Source organism: Equus quagga, chromosome 10, assembly GCF_021613505.1.
Source record: "Equus quagga isolate Etosha38 chromosome 10, UCLA_HA_Equagga_1.0, whole genome shotgun sequence".
In the NCBI taxonomy this organism is placed as follows: Eukaryota; Metazoa; Chordata; class Mammalia; order Perissodactyla; family Equidae; genus Equus; species Equus quagga.
In genome coordinates, this window is record NC_060276.1 from 45891790 (window position 1) to 45915599 (window position 23810).

The 23810-nt window shown below is 38.0% G+C and overlaps 1 protein-coding gene across 3 annotated transcripts in view; it reads right to left on the reverse strand.

Annotated features, from left to right (window-relative positions):
* The window catches only part of DIAPH2 (diaphanous related formin 2), an 817147-nt gene that overhangs the window by 738597 nt on the left and 54740 nt on the right, over positions 1 to 23810 (reverse strand). For all 3 annotated transcript variants that reach the window (XM_046673034.1, XM_046673033.1, XM_046673032.1), the window contains 2 exons: positions 21334 to 21510; positions 2341 to 2445 (listed from right to left, as the gene is read on the reverse strand). In XM_046673034.1, the coding sequence (XP_046528990.1) occupies positions 2341 to 2445; positions 21334 to 21510 (282 nt within the window). The remainder of the gene's footprint in view (positions 1 to 2340; positions 2446 to 21333; positions 21511 to 23810) is intronic.

Genomic DNA, 23810 nt, shown 5'->3' on the forward strand with positions numbered 1-23810 from the left:
ACTTATAACGCACTTTCATAAAGAAGTGGTTACAATCACATCTACTTTAAATGAGGAAACATTTTTAATCAATGCATTAATATAATGAAAAAGTAAGTGTAAAAAGTATAAGACACGCAAAGCATATCTAAAGCCCAAGGGAAGACAGAGCATGGAAACCTTGGTTACTGGAAGGTAAATGGCCATATGTTAGGTTATAATTGATGCAAATTTTATTGTCACGATCATGAAGAGGTCAAAAGACGAGAGGATCGCTTGTCACTGAATGGCATCCCTCTCACCTTCAAAAGGAAATTATATAAGCAATTTTCTTTGTTTTAGCAACAGAAAACACCGTACTAATGAATGTCTCCCCAAGGTGAGAAAGCTTTAAATAGCAACAGGCTTTCTTTCATCATAAATTTTGTCCAGGAAAAATATTAGCCAATAAAGTGTATAATCTTGAACTCTAATGAAAGTGCTGTCCACAGGGCAGGTGCTCATATGTATGCTGAATGAAACAAGTAGGAGTCATAGATTAAACAGTTGCAGCACTGATTTTGAGGCTAACGCCTCAAACAAAGAATTTTCAAGTCTTTTGAGAAACATTCAGTTTCCATCTTTCAAAGAAAGCAATTCAAGAGAGCTCATCCAACATCTACCCAAACTTTAGCATTTTAATCTGAAAAATGAGTATGTAACTTAAAGGTGCATTTCTTTGGTCAGTTGAAGAGGAAACGACATGAGAAGAAATAAAAACAAGTTCTATAGAGACACAAAGCAAAAATCAAAAGGTTAAGGAATAAGAGCTTCATACAATCTTCATTATACTCAGTCTCACTTACACAACGAAAAACAACAAATGAGCCAGGAACACTAACAAAATCTTATCAGTAAAACACCACATGATCATTCATATATTATCTGTACTTTGCAGTCAGATTTGGTTATATAGATTTAGCAGTGTATTTGCCTTTAGGTATTTGAAAAATAACACGGAATGTACACCCTGCATTTCCTAAAGCATTTTACTGTGAACAATAACTGGAGTGCAAAAATGAGAAGAGATTCATCAGAATTTCAAAGTAAAACCCTATGCATCACTTCATTCTATTGAAAACGACGCTCACGGCAAATTTCACTTATCACTTCAAACATATTTCTGCCCTTGGATACCAGAAGCAAATTAAAAACCATGCTGTTGCTCTGCTCTGGCAGAGCTGCAATGCGTTATGTTTAAATAGTTCAGCATTCAGATTTAGCTTGCTTAAAGTACAGTATAGAATCAACGCAATCATAGAATTCAGGGCAAGACTCATCAGTACTCGCCACTACAATTAGTGTCCTAGTGACATAGCGCTAACAGCATAGCCAAATAATTTTACAAGATATTTTTCCAATAAAGAACTATTTTCTTCACTGGTCAACTTTTTAGATTTAAAATATGCATGTTTTAAATGTAAATGTTTGCATATGTTTTATACATATATACACACACACATAAAATATACCACACACATAAAATCAGTCTGTGTGTATATATACACACACACATATATAACATATACACACATATATAAACTCTAGATGTGAAAAACTTTTTCTTTAGGAAAATGTAAAAGATGCATTTGACCATTTCAAAAATACGCTTTTTTTTTTACAGAGAGAAGTCAAACCTGGAAGCACCTTAGGAAGTGAAGAAAGCAACATATTCCATTAAAACACGAGGTTTTCCCTGCCAGTAACAAGTCTTTTCAATGAACCCTACTTTCGAGTCTTCTGAGACTCACATAAAGAGATTTGATTAAAGCTTCTAGGCAGCGCCCTCCTTCATATTAAATTAAGCTGTACAATAGCAATTGTGAGGCAGTTTACAGAGCTCACATCGCGTAAAATAATGAAAAACACTAACAAAACTGCGTATTAAAAAGATTGCTAAAAATTTCACCAAAGCAGATACCAGCCATGGAGCTTTCATATAAGCTTAGCGAAAGCTTGTGACTAGGCTATGTTTGTGTCTTCTCCCTCAAGATTCGAAATTTTCATATAACAAACTGTCTGTTCAGTGGAATGCCTGCAAATTGCTGTCAACTTTTAGTAAGTGCACAAAACCTCTGCCCCAAAACTCACTGGATTAACTCAGCCTTTTATCCTTAGTCTCTCTGGTTTCCAATAACGGAATACTAATTATGAACAGTTTTGAAATATATATTAAATGTGTAAAAATACATGCATAATGTTTCCTTCTGAATAGCCTATATGCGTACATTGAGGCAAGAACTTGAAGATCTCGGTTTGTTTCTTTGCAAGCAGACAAAGCTACGCTCAGTATGGCGGGGCCAGGCAAGTCTCACTACTTACAGATTTGGCAGTAGCAGAAATATACTGGACGACCATCTCCCGCTTGGTGGTAAAATCTTTGTTCCGTAAAGGAGCTTTTCGTTCTTCATTAAGGTTCATGTCCTCCTATTAGACAGAACATTTCGTGAGCATTAGCAAATTCCTACTTAATAGGTTCAAAAGTGACTAATAAATATTAATATTCTGGCTTAAAATAGTAATTCATGCTGTGACTAACAACAATGATCATTTTTATGGATCTTTCGCTATTATTTTCCACTCCAGATACCATAATCTTGCATAAATTTTACCATATAGTCATGGTTCCTATCTCTATCTAGTCAACTTATGAGCAGAAAGAAAAAATATTTATAAATTATTCCACAGAATAAATTGGCAGTTTCTGGCATAGTTAATACATCATACAGCCTTAGCAAAGCTATTTATTCACCCTGATAGCACAAATAAACAAACACCTTACTATTTGGCATATGGTCCCTTAGGATCACTATTATCTCAAAAAGCAAATATGATTTGTAAATTAACAGGAAATATATATCTATGTCACTGAAGAAAAATTCCTGAGAAGTTGCTGGATTTGGAAAAGCAAAAAAACCAATCAGAAACATAGTTAGCTATATTGGAATAACAAAAATCACTCATTGGAGGGAAAAATATCCAATTAAAGAACACACTGTTTTGATGTTCAATAAGCTTTAATCTGATTGGGAATCTTCCTTCATTTTGTGATACACATGCATATAACACTTTCACTATTTTTCTTAATCTTGAAACTCATGTTAGTCCTTGCAACATATTAAGACACTCTTGAGGGGGGTCACAAAACCAAGTTGGAAATGACTCCACTTCAGAAAGTAACATCAAATGAAAAGACAACACACAGAGGGGGTGAAAATGTTTACAAATCATATGTCTGATAAGGCACTTCTATCCAGAATATATAGAGAACTCTGACAAATCAACAACAAAAAGATAAATAATCCAATTCAAATGGGCAAAGGATTTGAATAGACATTTCTCTAAAGAAGATACCCAAACGGCCAATAAACACAGGATGTTCAACATCATTATTCATTAGGGAGATGCAAATCAAAACCACAATGAGATACCACTTCACTCTCACTAGGATGGCTAGGATAAAAAGGATGATAATAACAAACGCTGATGAGGATATGGAAAAATCGGAACCCTCACACACTGCTGGTGAGAATATGAAATGATGCAGTCACTGTGGAAAAGAGTCTAGCAGTTCCTCAAAAAGTTATACATAGTTACCATATGACCCAGCTCATACCCAAGAGAAATGAAAACATATGTCCACACAAAAACTTGTACATGAATGTTCCTAGCAGCACCATCAGAGTGGAAACAATCCAAATGTCCATCAAGTCACAAATGGATAAACAAATGTGGTATATCCATACAACGGACTATTATTCAGTCATAAAGAGGCATGAAGTACTGATCCATGCTATGCCATGGATGAACCTTGAAATCACAGTATGCTAAGTCAAAGAAGACAGTAACAAAAGACCACATATTATGTGACTCCATTTATATTGAATGTCCACAATAGGCAAATCTATAAAGACAAAATGTGGATTAGTGGTTGCCAGGAGCAGGAGGCAGGGAGAGAAGAGAACTGGAGTGTGACTACTGATTGGTATGGTGTTTTGTGGAGGAGGGTGATAAAAATGTTCTAAAATTGACCATTGTGATAGTTGTACAACTCTTTGAATATAATAAGAAACAGTGAACTGTACACTTTCAGACAGTGAATTTTATAATATGTGATTATCTCAATTTTTTAAAAAAGAAAAAAAATATTTTTATCCCTTTACTCTCAATAATTCTGGCCATTGTTAATTTTTTTTACTTTTTTTGAGGAAGACTAGCCCTGAGTTAACATCTGCTGCCAATCCTTTTCCTTTTGCTTAGGAAGACTGGCCCTGAGCTAACATCCATGCCCATCTTCCGCTACTTTATATGTGGGACACCTGCCACAGCATGGCTTGGTAATTGGTGCCATGTCTGTACCTGGAATCCGAACCGGCGAACCCCAGGCCACCAAAGTGGAACAGGTGAACTCCACCGTTGTGCCGCCGGGCAGACCCCTCTTTTTTTTTTAATCAAGTAAACTAATGGACAAACAAGGAAAAGACATTAAAATTATTTTAAAGATGTACATATGAGAATGTGGGGAAAAAAACAAAGGACTCCTAAAAAGTAATCAAACTGTATCCATCTATTGAATAGTAACTTCACTGACAGCAGCAATCTCATGATCTACCCTTGTACCCACTGCAGTGACTCCTATGACGATGCATTCACAGTCGATATCTTATAAATTCTGTGTATATATGCATGACCCCCCTTCCAAATCACCACTATCACGGTCTCTACCCCTACTGTTCTTATCTTATCTCCTTATTTCTCATTTGTATATATTGTACTTGTTAATGATTTACTTGAAGGCAAAAAACATCTTTTTCCTCTTTTTCTCTCTCATAGGCTAGATCCAGCATTGTTGAATCAAAGTAGAGTCACAGAGATGAGGCTGAAGGGCACTTTTCCTGTAGTCCACAGATGCTCATCTATGTTCTGAGTCAATTTCAACTAACAGGGAACTCACCACCTCTGCAGGCAGCACCCCCCCCCCCCATCTTAGGGCAGCTTCATTTTTGCCAAGTTTTTCTTTGGATGACTGGGTGTGAAATATGTACAACAAAATATCCACAGCAGGTTAAGGTGGCAGGACCGTATGCTTATTGTTTCTTCTCTACTTTCGAATTTGGAATCAACTCATTTACTGGACACATATCACACCCCAGGGACTGTGCTAGGCTGGCTAGGGGAGTGAAAATTTGAAAGTACCCACAAATTAAATGAATTCTTCTTTATGAAGCACTTAGGACAATGCTATCTTTGTTAAATAAATAAAAATAAATAATTCATGGTCTGGTAGAGAAAACAGATATGCAAACCAATAATTACACTAGAGGTAGGCAAACGATGCTTTGGGAACGCAGAGGACAGGGGAAAAGGTCAGAGAAGTCTTCACCAGGATTTGGGTCTTGAAGGATAAGAAGAATCTGAGTGAGGCCAAGGAGACCACCTAGGAGACCACAGGGGTCTTCTGTCAGCTTGGGTTGCCCAACACGCCCTCTACATTTTAATACATCCTCACAGTGTCGGTTCCACCTAACCAAGAAAGAATCCATAACAAGGACATTTGCCAGTCTCCCTTACAACTGGAGTACAGGCATGCGGCTTAGTCTCCACCAGTGAAATGCATTTATAGCTGAAGATTCGGAAGTGAACCACGTACAGAAGCAGGCCAGGAGGAAGCCATCCAAATTGCTGGCCGGGGTGGCAACAGAGGTGACGTGGTTATGGAATTAACGGCAGCGGCTGCATCTTTTTCATCACAACAGTTTGACCAAGTGGTTCTAGGACAGCAACAGCTCCTTAATGGGACTACCTTTCAGTTGTGTGGTTCTAGAAGTTATTCCTCTCATTTTAACTGGAGCCTATTTCTGCAACCCTTCTGATTCAAGAGCTACCTAATATGTCTTAATAATATATTTATTTCTATTTAAACCAGAGAAAATATGGTTCTCTTATTTTCAATAATTTGAACTATTGAAGTAACTCAAGTGACTAGTGATAAGAGCCTGAACTAAGAGAGATGGTAGTCAGACTGGACAGAGGGAATAAACTCAAGAACCATGTAAATGTTATTTGAAGGCAGCATTCTCTCCTTCAGGCTAAAGGATAACCTATACCAGCTTTAACTTACCTTCATGTGACATGACTTAGCATCCATCTCTCTCTCTCTCAAATACTCTGTGGTTTGATAAATGCAAGGAAGGAAAGGACTTCCACCTCCTTCATCTTGAAATACTATACTTCTATTAATTCAGCCTCTGATTTTATGACCTTATTGGCAAGCACATCATTCTGCTGAGTCATATTGTGTTTGTCTCCATTAAACTCCTAAATACTGCTCACATATGCTAGGCTATGTCTCTACTGCCTCAAAACGTTCTGGTTAAATTACAGTCTCCTGCAAATGTGGTTAGCATGAATCTGCATCTCCCAAGTAGAATCAGCTCTGAAATGCTGACAAGACCGAGTATCTGTATCTGTACACTTCACAGCCAGGCCTAAGAGTGTGGGAGTGCCACCTCTGGCAGTCTGTAGATGGAGAGTCTGCTCTCCTTCCAGCGACATTTCCACATCACAATACACCTCCACTCAATTCGTAACGGCATACACTGCTAGGACCATGCCATCAGAGTCGAGACATTTTGTATGCGGGTGGGCAGAATAATAAGCGGAATATGAGATCACAGACAGCAGTGGAATGTTGTCAAGATTAAGTGTGATCACGTACCTCAAGCCTGGTGTATATTAACTAGCTCTCAAAGAATGCTAGCTATTAGTGTGATCACCTCCCCAGTCTCATTTTTTTTCCCACTTTTCATCTTACCCCTTACGGGTTAATAATGCAAGGTTGTTTGTAGTTTTCCTACATATGCTATGCTGTTACACACTTCCGTTACTTTGCCCATCATGCTGTTCCCTCTGCCCAGAATGCTGTCATTTCCCCACCCTCTCCCTCTATTAACCCCCATCCCATCTCACCCCACCCCACCCAAATCCACATCTGGCTAACTCTTACTTCTGCTGATTCTTCAGATTTCCCCTAAAACATCTCCCTTAGAAATGACTATCTTCACTCTGTTCTTCCATATTAATTCCTATATTGGAGTACTTAAATTGAAACCATCTGATAAATCCATCTCCGCTAAACTATAAGCTGAGGACAGAAACTGGGTCTTTTTTTATCTTTGGACTGCCAGCAAAGAGCACAGTGCCTGGGATGCACTAAGCATTTAATAAATATTTGTTGAACCAACGTGATATTTAGGAGCTTTTCTCTAAAAATTTTAATTTGCTTTACAGCCACCAACATTTTTTATACCTATGAACTTGCTGCAGAGGTTGACTGGGAATAGGTACCATTCACAGGAACAGAAGAGACCATAATGACTCATTTTATTCTTTTAGAAATAAGAAACATACTAGTAATTAGGCAGCTAATACTTCCAAATCATTAACTCCAGCTTTATAATATAGTCATAAAACTAAATAGAGCAATACTCATAATTCAACATTAATTCTAAACAATGTAATTGAATATAAAACTACTTCTAAACCCACTGATTTCTTATGGTACTCAAAACACAAAAGCAAGCTCTGAGTATGTTCAACATTTAGTTAGTACTTCTGTAACGCAGGAGAAAAATGTAGTATTTTGTAGTTTTAAACACTGCTGTTTAAAGTCTAAAGAATTAACCACTTATATTTTTAAAGCCATTTCTGTAAACAGTAAACCGTTTTTTCTCCTTCTACATGCGCCATGATACAATTTTCCCATTAAAGACAAATTGGTTCACTTCTTCAGCAAATAAAAATTGTATTCCTAGAGTTATTACTGAGGAGCCATATGAGAATGGCGTCAAATGAGGAAGTTAAAAGTTGAACCAGCTGCCCGTTCATTCATTTATATTCTCATTCATTTATTCATTCATTCTTATTCTCACTCCTTCCTCTTCCTCTCATTCTCCCCCCACAAATCTTTAAATAGGTGACAACATAATTTTTAAAACTTTCTCCTTGCCTTCTAACATCATTTTCTATTTTCCTAACTTTTCCACTGTTTTTCTGTTTTGCTTTATGAGAGGTAAATGTGAATCTTTTACGTTTTTACATCTCTTCCTTCCCTATAAGACGGAAGTAATACTGGTTCCTTCTTTCAATAAATTTCCGATAAATTTCTATATATTTTCTATAAATGAACTGTTTCTGTTTCCACAACATGTCTTGATCCCAGCTTAAGACTGGATTTTCCATTTGCTGTTTTTAAATCTGAAGTTGACTTCAACATCAAATGCTTGCCCTCTTCCTTCTGCTTCTCAAGAATACTTACTCAAGCGTTCTTCACCATCTCTCTTGAGGAGACCTGCACCCCTGAAGAGAATGAACTAGTGATGCCCTAGTACCTAAAAATATACCCTAGCATCAACAGTGAGTATAGTTATCTTTGATTCTTTTAAGGTAATAAAGTAATGGATTTTTACATTTGTTTAATGTATTCTTTTCTAAAGATGTTTCCTAATTCCTCTAGCTTCTGTGGACTAGAAAAGAGAGAATATTTCTTTTGAAAATTCCAAGAAAAGTGTCAGGGATTCTCCTACATCATTAAATAATTGGCCAATTCTACCTGGCATTAATTAACTACCTCATGTTTTCAAAAGATCCAGCTAACTTTACCTATATAGACTATAGCCACTTAACATATAGAAGCTCAGACGGGAAACAAGGTTAAAGGAAAAAATTGTCCAAATACATATTTCTACAAGTAGTGTAGAGCCCAAAGCAAAAAAAAAAAAAAAAAAAAAAACAGCAATGTGGTATTAAGTGAATGTCACTGAGTATGGCTCAAAAACTCTTCAGCTATTTCTGCTTTCAGGTCCTGTTGGAGGGATCCAACTTTGAATATCTACATATATCTCTTTCCCATCAGGAGGGAAATTTCAGAAAATATATTTCTATATTAGAAAACACAAATGTTATTTTCACTTTCCCAGAATCCTAACTCCTGAGCTCAACATTCAACCAGTGGTTTCCAGAGTCCAGAGATTACATAAAGGGTCCACTGCGGTCTGCGAAATATTTATTTTTATTCCAAAGATACAAGGAAAGACGCTTTAATATTTAATAGGAGAATAACACTGGGACCCTCACTGGATCTGCAGATCCAATCAGTACAGGAAGTATCTTGGGAGAAGAGTAGGGTATTCACAATGCACGTGTGTTCACTGTCAGTGTACTGCAACCTACTGCAGTTTACATGGACCTGGTTAAGGGGATTGACAGGTTCTTTTATCTAGTTTTAACTAAATCAACCCTCAAAAAGACCCAGAAAAATGGAAAAGTGGCTCTAAACGATTCCTGCTGGGGCCAGCCCAGTGGTGTAGTGGTTGAGTTGGCGCACTCTGCTTTGGTGGCCCAGGGTTCACCAGTTCAGATCCTGGGCATGGACCTACACACTGCCCATCAAGCCATGCTGGGGCAGCATCCCACATACAAAGTAGAGGAAGATTGGCACAGATGTTAGCTCAGGGACAATCTTCCTCAAACAAAAAGAAGAAGATTGGCAACAGATGTTAGCTCAGGGCCAATGTTCCTCACCAAAAAAAAAAAATACTAAGATCCCTGCAAAGACCACAGATTGAGAATAATAGCATAATATCAATAATGCAAGCTCAAGGGAAGAAGAAAATGTTACACTCTTATACCTCCCTACTCATAAGTCTGAGCCTTGTATCAATCACTATACTGTATGGTAAAAATAACAAAAATCTAAAGCTAATAAGAAGCTGATCCCACAAGATTAAAAATTATTAAGGTAACTATTTGAAACAGGGATATGCATCAATTATCAGTGATGACTCTCACTTTATGTGCACATTGTACCTTAAAATATTAGCTAATGATGGCATAAAGCCACCTCAGATTAACAGGCCATTTAAAATCCAAGCATCCAGAGCGTGAAGTGAGCTTTTCCAGTTTTCTCAGCAATAACTAAAATCATGTGATACTCAATACAGCACCATAGTGAAATTTTGTAAACCTAATGACACATGTTTGGAAGCCTCTTTTGAATTTTTTCCTTCTTTGATAGTGAAACACAAAAGGTTCTGGGACACTGGGGAAACGCTTGGTAGAAGCAGCTAAAACAGTACATGCAAAACAACACGGCAGCAAACTAAAACACAGTCCTCTGTCAGCAAATACTGTCAGAAGACACATAGAAATCAGTGCGGAAAATTTTCTAACACAAGTATTAGAAAAATTACTCAGTGTGGGACGTTTATCATACAGCTGAATGAAAATATAGCTGGTTTTTAAAAATAATTCAGGGTATATTATTTGCTAGATTGCTTCAATAATGAAATAGAGAAACTACTTTTCTTTGTGTTACTAATGGAACAACCTAAAAGAGACAACATATTACCAAAATAAATGATTTACTTAATAAAAAGATGTTTTATGAAAAAACCATAAGTGAGAAGGATTTCTGAGTAAGGTTATTCCATATGTAAAATTCAAGCCACTGCAAGAAAGTTGAAACTAAAGGACACAGAGCATCACACAGAGTCAAGACTGTAGCTCTTTTTTTAAATAAAAGCAAGCTGTTTCAAATACAGTAGAATATTTACAATACTTTGAAACGAGGTAGGAAGTGAGCGTGAAACATCGTGCCTTAGAGACATATCTCTGGTTATCATAAGATTTTAAATATCTCAAGTATTTAAAAACTGCTGAAATTTAGCATGACTTAGGCATTTTTCATTCACAAAAAGACAAGTAATCCCTTGAAGGTCGAACAATTAGTAAGAAAGTAACTATTCAAATGAACTTCATTGGAAAAGACGCACACACATTGGCAGACCCAACTTCCAGGTCAGTCCCTTTCATCCTTTGCGTGACTCACCTCTTCCTCCTCCTTCCTGGCATTGGATGCAACGTCTGGAGCGGACATGAGCAGACAAAGAGGGGAATGAGGGTCTACACACTAAGAATGTGGAAGGAAAAACGCAAGAGCCCATGTCCCCGAGGGTATCCGTTGAGGCCCATTTTTTAAAGCCCATTTTGAATCCATTTATTTAAAAATATAAAAAGGCAACACTCTAAGATTAGTTGCAAGAACAACTGACTGTCATCAAGGAAGACGGAAATTTCCTAGCCATGGTTCAGCAGGGAACCTTGGCTTGATTCATGGATTGAACTGAGGAAAGTTAATACTATGATTTAGTGAGTGTTGCTAATGATGTTCTTGTTCCACTTGGACCTACGTATCTTTGTCAGATTTATGTTTCAACTATAACAGACATTAAACCAAATATCAAAATAAAATGAACTTGGAACTAAACCTTCTAATTACTGTCTTTTTTTAAGCAAGACATAAAAAGTAATGTCACATTGACACCGCTCTCACTAAAAAGTTATTAATCATGACAGCAAAGGCTTTTGTACTATTAATAAATAAAATAAACTCATTTTAAATCATTTGAAAATCTTGTTCATTCCATGTTTTTCTCATTCTTTACTTTCTATGTCTGCATTTTATAACATGCATAGTATTAGTACATACATATATGTATATAATTTTTAAATAAAACACATTGGTGTTACTTGCTCAAATCCATACATTTCTTTTCCAACAGGGTAGGGAATCAAAAAGTTTGGGGACTACGACACTGGTTCAGAGGTAGGCAAACTTTTTCTGTAAAGGGCCAGAGAGTATATGTTTTAGGTTCAGTGGGTCACAGGATCTTTGTCACAACTATCCAACTATTCTGCATTTGTAGCACAAAGGGAGCCATCTACAATACATAAACAAATGGCCACGGCTGCCATCCGTTTGTTGAATGGCTGCATTCAACAAAAACTTTATTTATGCACACTGAACTTCATATAATGTTCATGTGCCCTGAAACCTTCTTCCAATTTTTTTTTCAATGATTTAAAACTATAAAAACTATTCTTACCCTTCGAGCCGTACAAACTGAAATCCTAGAGGCAGGGATAGTGTCTTTGTCATGGCTACATTCCCTGCGCCTAACAAACTAGCTGGCATTCAGCAGAGAGCCATCAAAGAAACTTCTCCATGACGCAGAAATTTGCCTTTGCTTTTTCTTTCTCACAATTACACCTTGTGGTCTGCTCTATCGCCCCATCACAACATAAGCTCCTTGACGGCAGGGATTTTCCTTGAGCTGTTCTCTGCTCTCTCTCCTCAGAGCTTAGAACAGTACCTGGCAGATAGAAGGCACTGGACCCTGATGAATTAAATCATTCAAACCTTGAGAATACTTTAATACCAAAAAGCAAAGACTGAAAATTCAGAAGTGACCCTGGGTTTTGTTGTCTATTCAGGTCTTCTGTTTGCTGCCTGAGCCTCTGCACTGGGTTGAGTACCCACAGTGGCCCATTCATAGCTGTCCTACCACCATGGAAATCACCCGGTTACTTGTTTGTCCCCCTGACTAAACCCTGAGTTCTATGGGGTCAAGGGAGGTAATGCATTCATCTCCGTACCTATCAATGCACCTTTGCATATATGGATAAATGGTTGTGGAAATGCATTCATGGCAATAAACACTAGTGGAAGCTTTCAAACAGAAAAAATATCTTAGAAAACATTTTTATGTACAAACCAAGAAAAGAGACAGTGAATTGCGAAGTTTCCCAGCTACAATCAGAGAAAATTTGCAAACCTAGTTCCTTTAATTCCTCTTCCTGAGCCTCCTATGCTACAACCACCTCACTTGTGAACCTTTGGTGAGAATTATATTTGGTACGGAAATTAGAAAGTGACCCATTAGTCACCTTTTAGACCTGTTTAATGGGGAAGTTTTGCTCCCCCTTTATAAGTTTTTCTTAGGAGTCTGTGTAAGAAAATAAATTACATTGACTAGAAACGATGCTAGTGTTCTCTCAGTGTAATGATATGGAGTAAGGATACTGGAAATGTAAATGTAACCAATGGAAATTACGTTATCTAGACAATTTCTAAGGATCTAGTCATTGCTGAAAAGTACTTCCATGGGTTATTGTCGATTATAGGACCTAGTTTACCTATAATTTATTTTATGGTAATTTAACCATTAATTAAAATTACTTATGCTGACAGTACTGAAAGGTTCTCAGCCAAGCTAAGCAACTCCTTTCTAAAAGACTGGTGTCGGATGGGAAAGAAACCCATGGCAGCAGTCAGGGGACAACAAGCACACTTGGGTTAAAGTACAACCCCTAGGGTTCAAAGTCAACTATTCTCTCTAGGCTGATAGACAGCAAAAGTGAGAGAACAAAAATTAAAAGCTTTGGGATCATTTATGAGAGTTCTAGCAGATGGCATATGGGACAGATAATTTAGTATTTATTGCATATAACTATACTACCATTAAACCACGACAAAAATGCAAAGTATATTAATATAAATTGCAGAATAGAAACAAAGTGTAAAACATCACATTTGCATGTAGAATCACATATTAAACACTGCCTTTAATAAATGACGTTGAAATAAATTAACCATAAATCATCACTAGCCTCATCTTTTGCATACGACAAAACTATTTAATTACCTGTATTAGAGCACAGTCCTTACTGACATAGCCATAAAAATCCAACGTCACCAATGTCAGCTGGACCTCCATCAATAGGTCCTTGTGCTAGCTAGTAGAAATCAAATTACAACTTGAATTTCCAAAAAGTCACTATGTTCACTTTTTTTTAAGCTTAAAATGGAAATCCCCACTTCCCCCATTCCCTAAAAGAAAACAACTACACACAAAAGAGCAATAAAATTCAAAAGGAAATGCAAATGTCCAGACACACTTCTCTCCTAGCTCTAATCGCATTAAATCAGCTTGGGTACAAACAAGTTGTCACTATTAACCATCCAATAGTCCTTACATAGTAGCCTCAATGTACAAAACCCAGCTATTCTCAGTAAGTTCAAAGGCTATGAAACTTAAAGTGTTGAATAGATATTCAATTACAGCATTAATAATTTCCTTATGTTTAAAGTGGAAAGGAGGAGATATTTCACCAATCCTAATTAGAAGCATACGAAATGCCGCTGATTAGCATGAGAAAGGTTATAAATATGAATCTCATTCAAATGTGAATTTGGGGTTAAAGATGATGTGTAATACTCTATAATTCAGTCATCTTTTAAAATTACCAAAAACAGGGGCCGGCCCTGTGGCCAAGTGGTTAAGTTTGCACGCTCCACTTCAGTGGCCCAGGGTTTCACTGGTTCGGATCCTGGGCGCGGACATGGCACCACTCGTCAGGCCATGCTGAGGCAGTGTCCCACATGCCACAACCAGAAGGACCTACAACTAGAATGTACAACTACGTACTGGGGGGATTTGGGGAGTAAAAGCAGAAAAAAAAAAAGACTGGCAACAGTTGTTAGTTCAGGTGCCAATCTTTAAAATTACCAAAAACAAAAACATGGAAAGAGTATTGTTGTTTTGGTCCTACTACTCTTACCTGCTTGTGGAAGGTTTGAAAACATGACTCTGGGCAGAGAAGGGGAACAGGGATCTGCAAGAGCAAGTATCATTTACCCCACGCAGGTAATTTGGGCCTCTAAATTTGTCAGTAATAGGCATTGATACCATTACTCACAAGATCTGGCTATAATTGTTTCACTGAGTAGCCACAGTATGAAAACTGACATACCAATGCAGAGAATAGATGTCAGAGCTAATGGAATGTCAGTAATCTACTAACACAGTAGGTAAAGGAAAACTTAACCACTCAGATCTTTCAGCTAACTGGACTTGTTCCAGGATTTTACTTAGCTATAAAAGAGTCAAGTGATTTTTATTTTTTTCCTTTTTTATTTTCTTTTTTTTTTTTTTTGGTGAGGAAGATTGGCCCTGAGCTAACATCTGTTGGCCATCTTCCTCTTTTTGCTTGAGGAAGATTGTTGCTGGGCTAATATCTGTGCCAATCTGTACATGGGACACCGCCACAGCATGGCTTGATGATTGGCGTGTAGGTCCGTGCCCAGGATCTGAACCTGCAAACCCCGGGCTGCTGAAGTGGAGCACACAAACATAACCACTGCGCCACTGGGCAGGCCCCCTCAAGTGATTTTTAAAATGAGCTATTAGCAATTAAATAAGAGTTATAGCCATCAAATCAAAGAGTTAATACTTTAAAAAAACATGTCCTGCAGTATTTTCAGATTTAACCCAATATCCCCTGTAATCTACATCTAGAAAGCTATAAAATGAGAACTGCTGGTGATAGATATGATCCTCAGGCACAACGAGAATTTCAATTATCAGAGTAAGAAAGGGTTATATTTGAATATCGCCTTTCATTATTTAGGCTTTTCGCCAAAAGTTTCACCAAAATATATTACCCAGAAATTCCAAATAATAAATGGTATTAGCAATTTTAAGGTAATTTATTTCTTGTCAAGCATCTCATACACTATTACTGTGTATAATGTTCTATTTTACACAATTATTTAAAACGTTTTACACCCCAGGGTATGTTATCCCAAAACACATATATAGTGTTTAGGCCAAATGGTCTAAACATTTGTAGTCCTCTAAAATCTACAAAAGCCGATCAACAGGAATAGCACGATCAAAGGTGAGAATCAAGAGAAACAAGATTGTCATAATAGTCATCAAGTAGGACAAGGACCTCTATTACATTTATTTGTACAAGGAAGGACACTCACAAAGAGTGAAATAAAAAAGCGAAATTTTGTATCTGGAAATCTACTTCTGTGTGTCAGAAATAGAACAATTTAAGTGTCTTCTCCCAATCAACTTTGATAATGGCATTTTAACAGTTTTCCATTATTATATTGTCAGCCTCTTTCTTTTCAACTGATGCTCTGTAAAAAGTGATTACAGAAAACTTTCATCAGCAGGAAATAATCCATCCCAGGAGGGCTTCACCTACAAGCCAATGTACCTCTGAGTTGTCCTCTCTACCAAGTATGTGTGCAAGGAAAATGTATTAATTTTATATTTAGCTTGAATGAAACATTATTCAAGATAGACGTTACTAAAAGACCAATTTTTTAGACTTTTATGTACCTAAATTTAAGTTCCAGCTCAGTCACTTACTCACTTAGGCAAGTTACAGAACTAATTTATTTAGCCTCTCTAAGCCTCAACTGCCTGAAAATGGAGTATAACCCTGTTGCCTACTTTGCAGCGCTGTCAAAAGGATCAACTCAAACACTACATGACAACTGTTTAGTTACATGCCTGGCCCATAAGCGCACAGTAAATGAAAGCTCTGATCATTCATAAAATAACTTCTTCACTGTAAATTGGTTACAGTCAAACTAAAACTAATATAGAAAATACATAATGCTCAAAGTACAAATGGATTTCTCTCAAAGAAGAGACACAATCCTTAAAAAGTTTTTTATTGATCTTTTGGTTGTTACTTTTAATCAAATCACGTTTTTTTGATTTCTAATTCCAAAATTCTCATGGAAGGAAAAATTCCCATTAGGGAAAATGTGGCACCAGGTTGTACCTTTCTTTAAATCACATTTATGAATCCAATAAGCAAATCTTTTTAAAAACCTAACACATTTAAAGAGGAACGTAGTAATTTTCTCGTGAGACATTAAAATTAATATACAAACCATAAAATAGAAATGTACAAAGTTTGAAAAACTTGTAAATGCTGTACCCAAACTGAAAAAATTGAAAACTTCCAGGAGTTATTTTTGCTCACAGCTACAATCACATAAAGGCACGTGTGTGACCGAAGCAGAGTGAGCAAGGTGGGAGAGCAGTAGAAGAAGATATCAGAGAGGTAAGGTAGGGGTCAGATCATATAGGGCCTTGAGGTTATTATATTAGTATACTGGCTTTTTTTACACTGAATGAAATGAGGAGTCGTGGTAGAGATTTGAGAAGCCAAGTGACGTGACATTATTCAGGGTTTAAATGGATCATGTCTCTGTGTTGAGAATATACCGTAGAGGGTCATGGGTGGAAGCAAGGAGACCAATTAAGAGCTGTGGTAGTCCTACTAGTCCTACCACTCTTGTGGCACTCCAGGTTAGGCTTCAACCAGCGTGAGACCAGTGAAGGTGATAAGAAATGATTAGATGTTGCAAGTCTACACTGAAGGGAGAACTAATGGGATTTCCTAATGAATTAAATCTGGAATCTGAGAAAGAGAGAGCGGCCAAAGAAAAATCTAAGGTTTCTGGCCTGAGTAACTCAATGGACAAGGAAGACACTGGGAGGAGCAGGTCTGGAGGGACATCAGCAGTTCCATTTTGGATATGTTACTTTCGAGAAGTCTGTTGAACATCCATGGAGAGATGCTGATTATGAAGTTTGATATATGAGTGTGGAATTCAGACTGGAGGACCAAGCTGGAGGTAAATCTGAGAATTGTGTGCAAATGGAATTTAAAGCCATATTCCTGGTTGCAATCGCCAAAGAACATAGCGCAGATAGAGAAGGGAAGATGTTCGAGGACTGATCCCTGGGTCTCTCCAACGTTTAGAGGTGGAGGATGTAAAAAGGAATCAGCAAATAAGACTGAAAAGAAGCAGCCAAAGATGTAGAGGGGGATGAATGTTGGCGGGAGGGAAGCATTTCAAGTTGGAGAGAATGATCAACAGCATCAAATGCTGATAGGTCAATTAAGATGAGAACTGAGGGGCCGCCCCGGGCCGAGCGGTTGAGTGGTTAAGTTTGCGCGCTCTACTTTGGCAGCCCCGGGTTGAGCCAGTTCGGATCCCAGGTGCGGACACGGCACCGCTCATCAGGCCATGCTGAGGCTGCGTCCCACGTAGCACAACCAGAAGGACTTACAGCTAGAATGTACAACTATGTACTGGGGGGCTTTGGGGAGAAGAAGAAGAAGGAGAAAAAAAAGAAGAAGATTGGCAATAGACGTTAGCTCAGGTGCCAATCTTTAAAAGAAAAAAAAGAGAACTGAGAATTGATCCTGGGATTCAGCAGCATGAAGATCTTTGGTGACACTGATGAGAACAGTTTTGATGGAATGGTGGGATAGAAGCCTGGCTGGAGGGAGTTCAGGAGAGAAAATGAAAGGACAGAAATTGGAAGCAGTGAATATAAACAAATTATTGGGAGGTGTTTTGCTTCAAAGGAGAGTAAAAATAGAGCAGTAGCTGGCAAGGAAGATAAGGTCAAGAAAAGGTTTTATAAAACGAGACAGCATGTTTGTAGGCTGCTGGGAATGGAAGATGAGAGGAGAAAATTATGAGAGCAATCTCCTTGAGTAGGTGAAAAGGAATGGAATCTCGTACACACATGGAAGGATGGTAACATGAAAAGCTCACCTACGGTGACAGGGAGCAAGACAAGCTCTGTGAGTGCCGATACTACAAGTTAGGGTGATAGGGAGAGGGAGTCTGCAGAAGCTCTCTTCTGACTGCTTCCATTTACCCAGTGAATTAAGCGGCAAGGTCAGCAGCAGAGAATAAAGTTGGGGAAGAGTTCCGAGGCCTGAGCAGCAAAGCAAAGGTGTGAAATAGTCATCTCGGAGCACAGTTGAGGCAATGGAGTAGGGACATATAAAATGGTTGTCTAAAAACGGAAGGGCCCACTTGGGGCTTTGGAAGAGGAACTGTCTCAGAATCATTAACAGTACAGTACTGGATTAGAATAGGCAAAACCTGGAACAGAAGGAAGACCGGTTAGGAGGCTATTTTAGCAGTCCTCAAGAGCAGCTGGAGGACAACTGGGAAACATTTAAGAGTCATTGCAAAAGCAGAACCATTTGCCAGGCAACTAGAAGTGACTGAGGAAACGAATGAAGTGAAAGACGGCGTGTAAGTGTTGAGCTTAAGGGAATGCCCCTGAATGGCAATGCCCCTGATGAACTCAAAGAACCCAGTTCACGGAGCCGCCCCGTGACCGAGTGGTTAAGTTCGCACTCTCCACTTTGGTGCCCCCGGGGTTTCGCTGGTTCGGATCCTGGGTGTGGACCTAGCACCACTCATCAGGCCACGCTGAGGCGGCATCCCACATAGCACAACCAGAAAGACCTACAACTAGAATATACAACTATGTACTGGGGGGCTTCAGGGAGGAGAAGAAGAAAAAGAAGGAAATTGGCAACAGATGTTAGCTCAGGTGCTATTCTTTAAAAAAAAAAAAAGTGAGACGTGTCTATAAAAAAAAGAACCAGTTCAAGATTGCAAAAATTAGTAAGCAGTTGGGCAGCAGATTAAACCAGTAAGTTGAATTTGAGTGAAGAGAAGAAAGAAGGTTTTAAAAGATTAAAAGTGTTAACAGTGTCACAGCATGTTTCTGTTTCTATGTTGTTATCATCATTGTTCTGGGTGATTAAGATAAGACAACCAAGAGGTAAACTGAGGAGGATGGAAAAAATTGGTAAGAAAGAACAGAGCTTTATTTGATAAAGGAAAGGGACGCAAGAAACCTTTATAAAATTGTTTATACAGAAATCTTATACGCTAGGCACTGTTCTAGGAGCATCATCTCCTTTAATCCTAAAAATAACCATGAGTAGATGCTCTTTTATCTTTGTTACAGTGAAGGAAGACAAAGTTTAGAGAGGTTATATAACCTTCACAAGGTAACGTGATTAACAGCATGGCCAGAACTCAAACCCAAGTCTGAATGCCCCAAAGTCCAAGTTCTTGACCACTACACAAGCCGCGCTCTGTAAAATTAAGGGCCTGGGAGAGGTAATATAGTTTGTTTAGCTTCCCAGGAGAATTTCAGAGCTAAAGATCTTACAGATGGAATAATTCTAAAGAATGACACCGTCCAAGGTGTAGTCAAGCCTATAACTAGCTAAATATATAAATGCAGAGATCACAGTTTAGGAAATCAAGGAACTCAGAGCAAAAATGCATTGGAGGGGTGATCCACATCATAGCTGAAATCACCAAAATGCATAGCAGGGGAAAAGCTAAAAGGAGAGCCAGATGCTATCATCGTGAAGGAAGGTCGGCCAGTAAGAGACTTCACAAGAGAAAGGAGTGCTGAAAGATGGTTCAAAGAAGATGGCATGGAAGAAACAGCAGAAAAAAGGGTGTCCCACAGAACTAGGAGGAAGGGCTTGAAGCGGGAAAAGGCAGATGCCAGCTGTGCCTAGACAGAATAGTCAAGGAAAAGTTTAAAGATAAAGGGAATTTTTATTCATTCAGCAACTTTCAATGCATATTTATTGAAGGCCTACTAACTCTGCGGGGAAAGGGAGGAAAACAGGGGGGGGGGGGAATGGGGGGGGTGATATGGGCAGATTATAAGTGGGGTGGGTTCCATCATGGGCAGAGCAGAAGGGTCTAGATTTTCAGTGATTCTTAACCTTTTATTTTGGTGTGGGTGAGGGGACCTTTGAAACACCTGTGGACCCTAACTCTAGATAAATAGATATCCACAAAAAAACTGTACACTGATAAGTGGGATAGAATTATAAATGAATGAATCATGAATCAGCATCTCTAGTTCCTCTCTGGTCAAGCAAGCCAAAGGAATATGGCCCAATGTCTCATCTCTCCCCTCTCCTACCATAAACTACTGGATACTGAAAATACTGTATTTATTATCTAAGACATCATTGAGACCACAAGCTGTAAAATATAAGAAACATGCTAGAAAACGTAGGTTGTATGACTGTTGCTCATAGAACAAACTTGGAGGAATGAATTTCTCTGTCCCCTCTGCTGTTTTCTGACCCTCTACCCTCCCAACTCTATTTCAAATGCCCAACAGGACACCTTGTGCTGTTTTCAGCAAAGCGGACTTAGGTCTGTTTTGCTTTATAGAAACAGGAACACAAATTAGTTGATTGAAAAATTGACTCAATGGGCCAGAGACCACTAATATTAGAGAACAAAAAGAAATAAGATAGCCCCTGCTTTTAGGAGCTCATAGTGGAAAAGACAGACAGGTAAGGATGTTTTAGCTCAAAACACAGATACTTTTGAGAATAGTTCTGTTCTATCAACAAGTTTCTGGTCTCTTCTTTACGTGATATAAACACAGTGCATACAAACACACTTACTTAAAATCCAGTGTTATTCTGGGCACTTGCATTTTAAAATTACAACAGGGGCTGGCCCGGTGGTGCAGCAGTTAAGTGCACATGTTCCACTTCGGCGGCCCGGGGTTCACCAGTTCAGATCCCGGATGCAGACATGGCACCACTTGGCAAGCCATGCTGTGGCAGGTGTCCCACATATAAAGTAGAGGAAGATGGGCATAGATGCTAGCTCAGCACCAGTCTTCCTCAGAAAAAAAAAAAAAAAAAAAGGAGGCTTGGCAGCAGATGTTAGCTCAGGGCTAATCTTCCTCAAAAAAAAAAAAAACAGAATACAACAAAATTAGGAGTCTAACTTACCATCATTTTTTCAAAAAGATCCAGTACTTCCTTTTCTGACAAATTCAAAGATCGTTCATCGTATAATGGCTGAGCTGCTGGAAACTCACTCATTGCAACTTGAGAATCGATGGGATGTTGAATAAGAAGTTTTTCTTTTTTGACAGTAGATTTTCTAAAACTTGTAATTCGGTCACGCTGCAAAGAGAAAAAAATAAGAAGCCCTAAGAAATAGATCAAGAATCACAGATATGAAGAACTGCGACATCAAAGTGGCACTTAGCATAATATATATATCATTATTGTCTTTTGACAAAATGTTATTTTAAGCAGCAAGCTCCAGTTAAAGATTGTACTATTTTGAAACCTTGAGGCAGCCCTTCAGCCTCAGAAGTCTAGGGGGTGAAAAGTATTCCTCAAAAGTAAAACGTAGTCCCTTGTCATTTCTGTTTTGCACAGTAAATAGGTGAAAAATTCCTGCATCGAAGTCATGTGGTTGTTGGAGGGAGAAGGTATGTTTGGTGGCAACTGTCGAACTATGAGAAAAAGAGAAAGAAAATAAAAAGAGCTTCCAGGGGCGGCCCGGTGGCACAGCAGTTAAGTGCACACGTTCTGCCTTGGCAGCCTGGGGTTCACTGGTTCAGATCCCAGGTGCGGACATGGCACCGCTTGGCAAGCCATGCTGTGGTAGGCGTCCCACATATAAAGTAGAGGAAGATGGGTACGGATGTTCGCTCAGGGCCAGTCTTCCTCAGCAAAAAAAAAAAAAAAGAGGATAAGCAGATGTTAGCTCACGGCTAATCTTCCTCAAAAAAAAAGAGCTTCCGATATCCCATTCTAAGGGGAAATTATAGTAATGTTTCTCTTCTTCAAAGTGTCAAAAATTGTGACAAGTAGCATTAGAGTATAATGGTTAAGAGCAGAGACTCTGGAGCCAGGCTACCTGGGTTTGCATCTGCCATTCACTAGCTGAGTAACTGTGTACAAATCCTTGGTCTCTCTATGACTGTTTCCTCATCTTAAAATAGAGATAATGAGTTAATGTATGTTAAATAAGTAAAGAATGTTATTACCAACCCCACAGGATTATGGTGAGATTTAAATAAGTTGATACGTTTAGTGCACTCAGCTACTCTTTATTATTACTATTGTTGTTACTACAACTATCATTATTATTTCCCCCACCTTTCTCTTCCCTAAAAAGTGGGACCATTAAGGCAGCAAAATAAAATTAAAAACATCACCTTTTCCATTTACTGAAAATATAACAAACAGAAATATCTTATTCCTATATCTACTATGATGAAGAACTTGCTGGTTTATGGATATTGACTCTGAATCATGGATTCCATGTACAATCTCTAATAATTAGCTTGCTATTTTGCATAAAGTGAGTTAACCACTCCAGTTTCATGGAAACAGGCATCCTGTTTTAAACCACAAAACATCAGACATCCAAAATTAGTAATGATCATAAAACTGAATGCAACTCAGTTTTATTCTGCATTCTGTTAGGAAGCACATGCATACCGTCCGGTCATGTTAAACAAGCAGATGTGTTAGAAATGAGGACAGTGCATCCTCACTGCCATGTTACTCAGGCCTCATAATCACTTCAACAATACAAAAAGCATCACAGAAGTTATTACCACAGCTTATGTAACATTCCCTTGACCCCCACTGAGAAAACATACTTTTTGTTTTGCTTCAAAGAACACTTTTTTTTTTATCAAAAGGTGTACTTTGAAAGAAACATGATCAGTTTTAAGCAGCTTATTTAGGATTACAAAAATGATTTTAGTACGTGGTTGCTTACAAAGAGATTATATAAATCATAATATTTTAGAGCTGGGAAGAAACTTGAAAAATCATCTAGACCAACTCTCTTATTTTACAGAAAAAATGACTAGCTAAATTCATGAGTCCCTGGTTCATACCCGTGTTCACATTAAGATTCATTACTTTGAATCATCTTGAACTATATTTTTAAATTTTCTTTTTAACTCTTTGAGGAAAATTAACTTGCTTTAGATATGTAGTATATCTTCAAACAACTCGAAAAAAAAAATTAAGCAATCCCAAATAAGCTGAATACATACCCAACAGTCAAATTTCACTAAAAGATTTGATGGACATAAAAGCATTTAAATATGCAATCAACTATCAAATCAACCTATCTCTGTTCTCTTCCCTTCATATCACTTAATATTTACTTCCGCAGTGCCGGCTTTTTTACTGAGCAGCATTATTTACATAAAGATTTGATCTTCCACTATGCCCTTCATTTCTATCTAGAAAATTGGCTTTCGCTTTCAGCTATATCTTGATAAGAAAATGAAGTTAAGCCACATACTGTCACTTCTTTAAATCACTAACAATATTTTACATTATTTGTAGATAGGTAATTTCACAAAGAAAAAAGTGACACTGCTTAAAATACCATTTCTTAAAGGTTTAGCTATAAAAGGGCATATTTAAATTTTAAGCCCATAACTTTT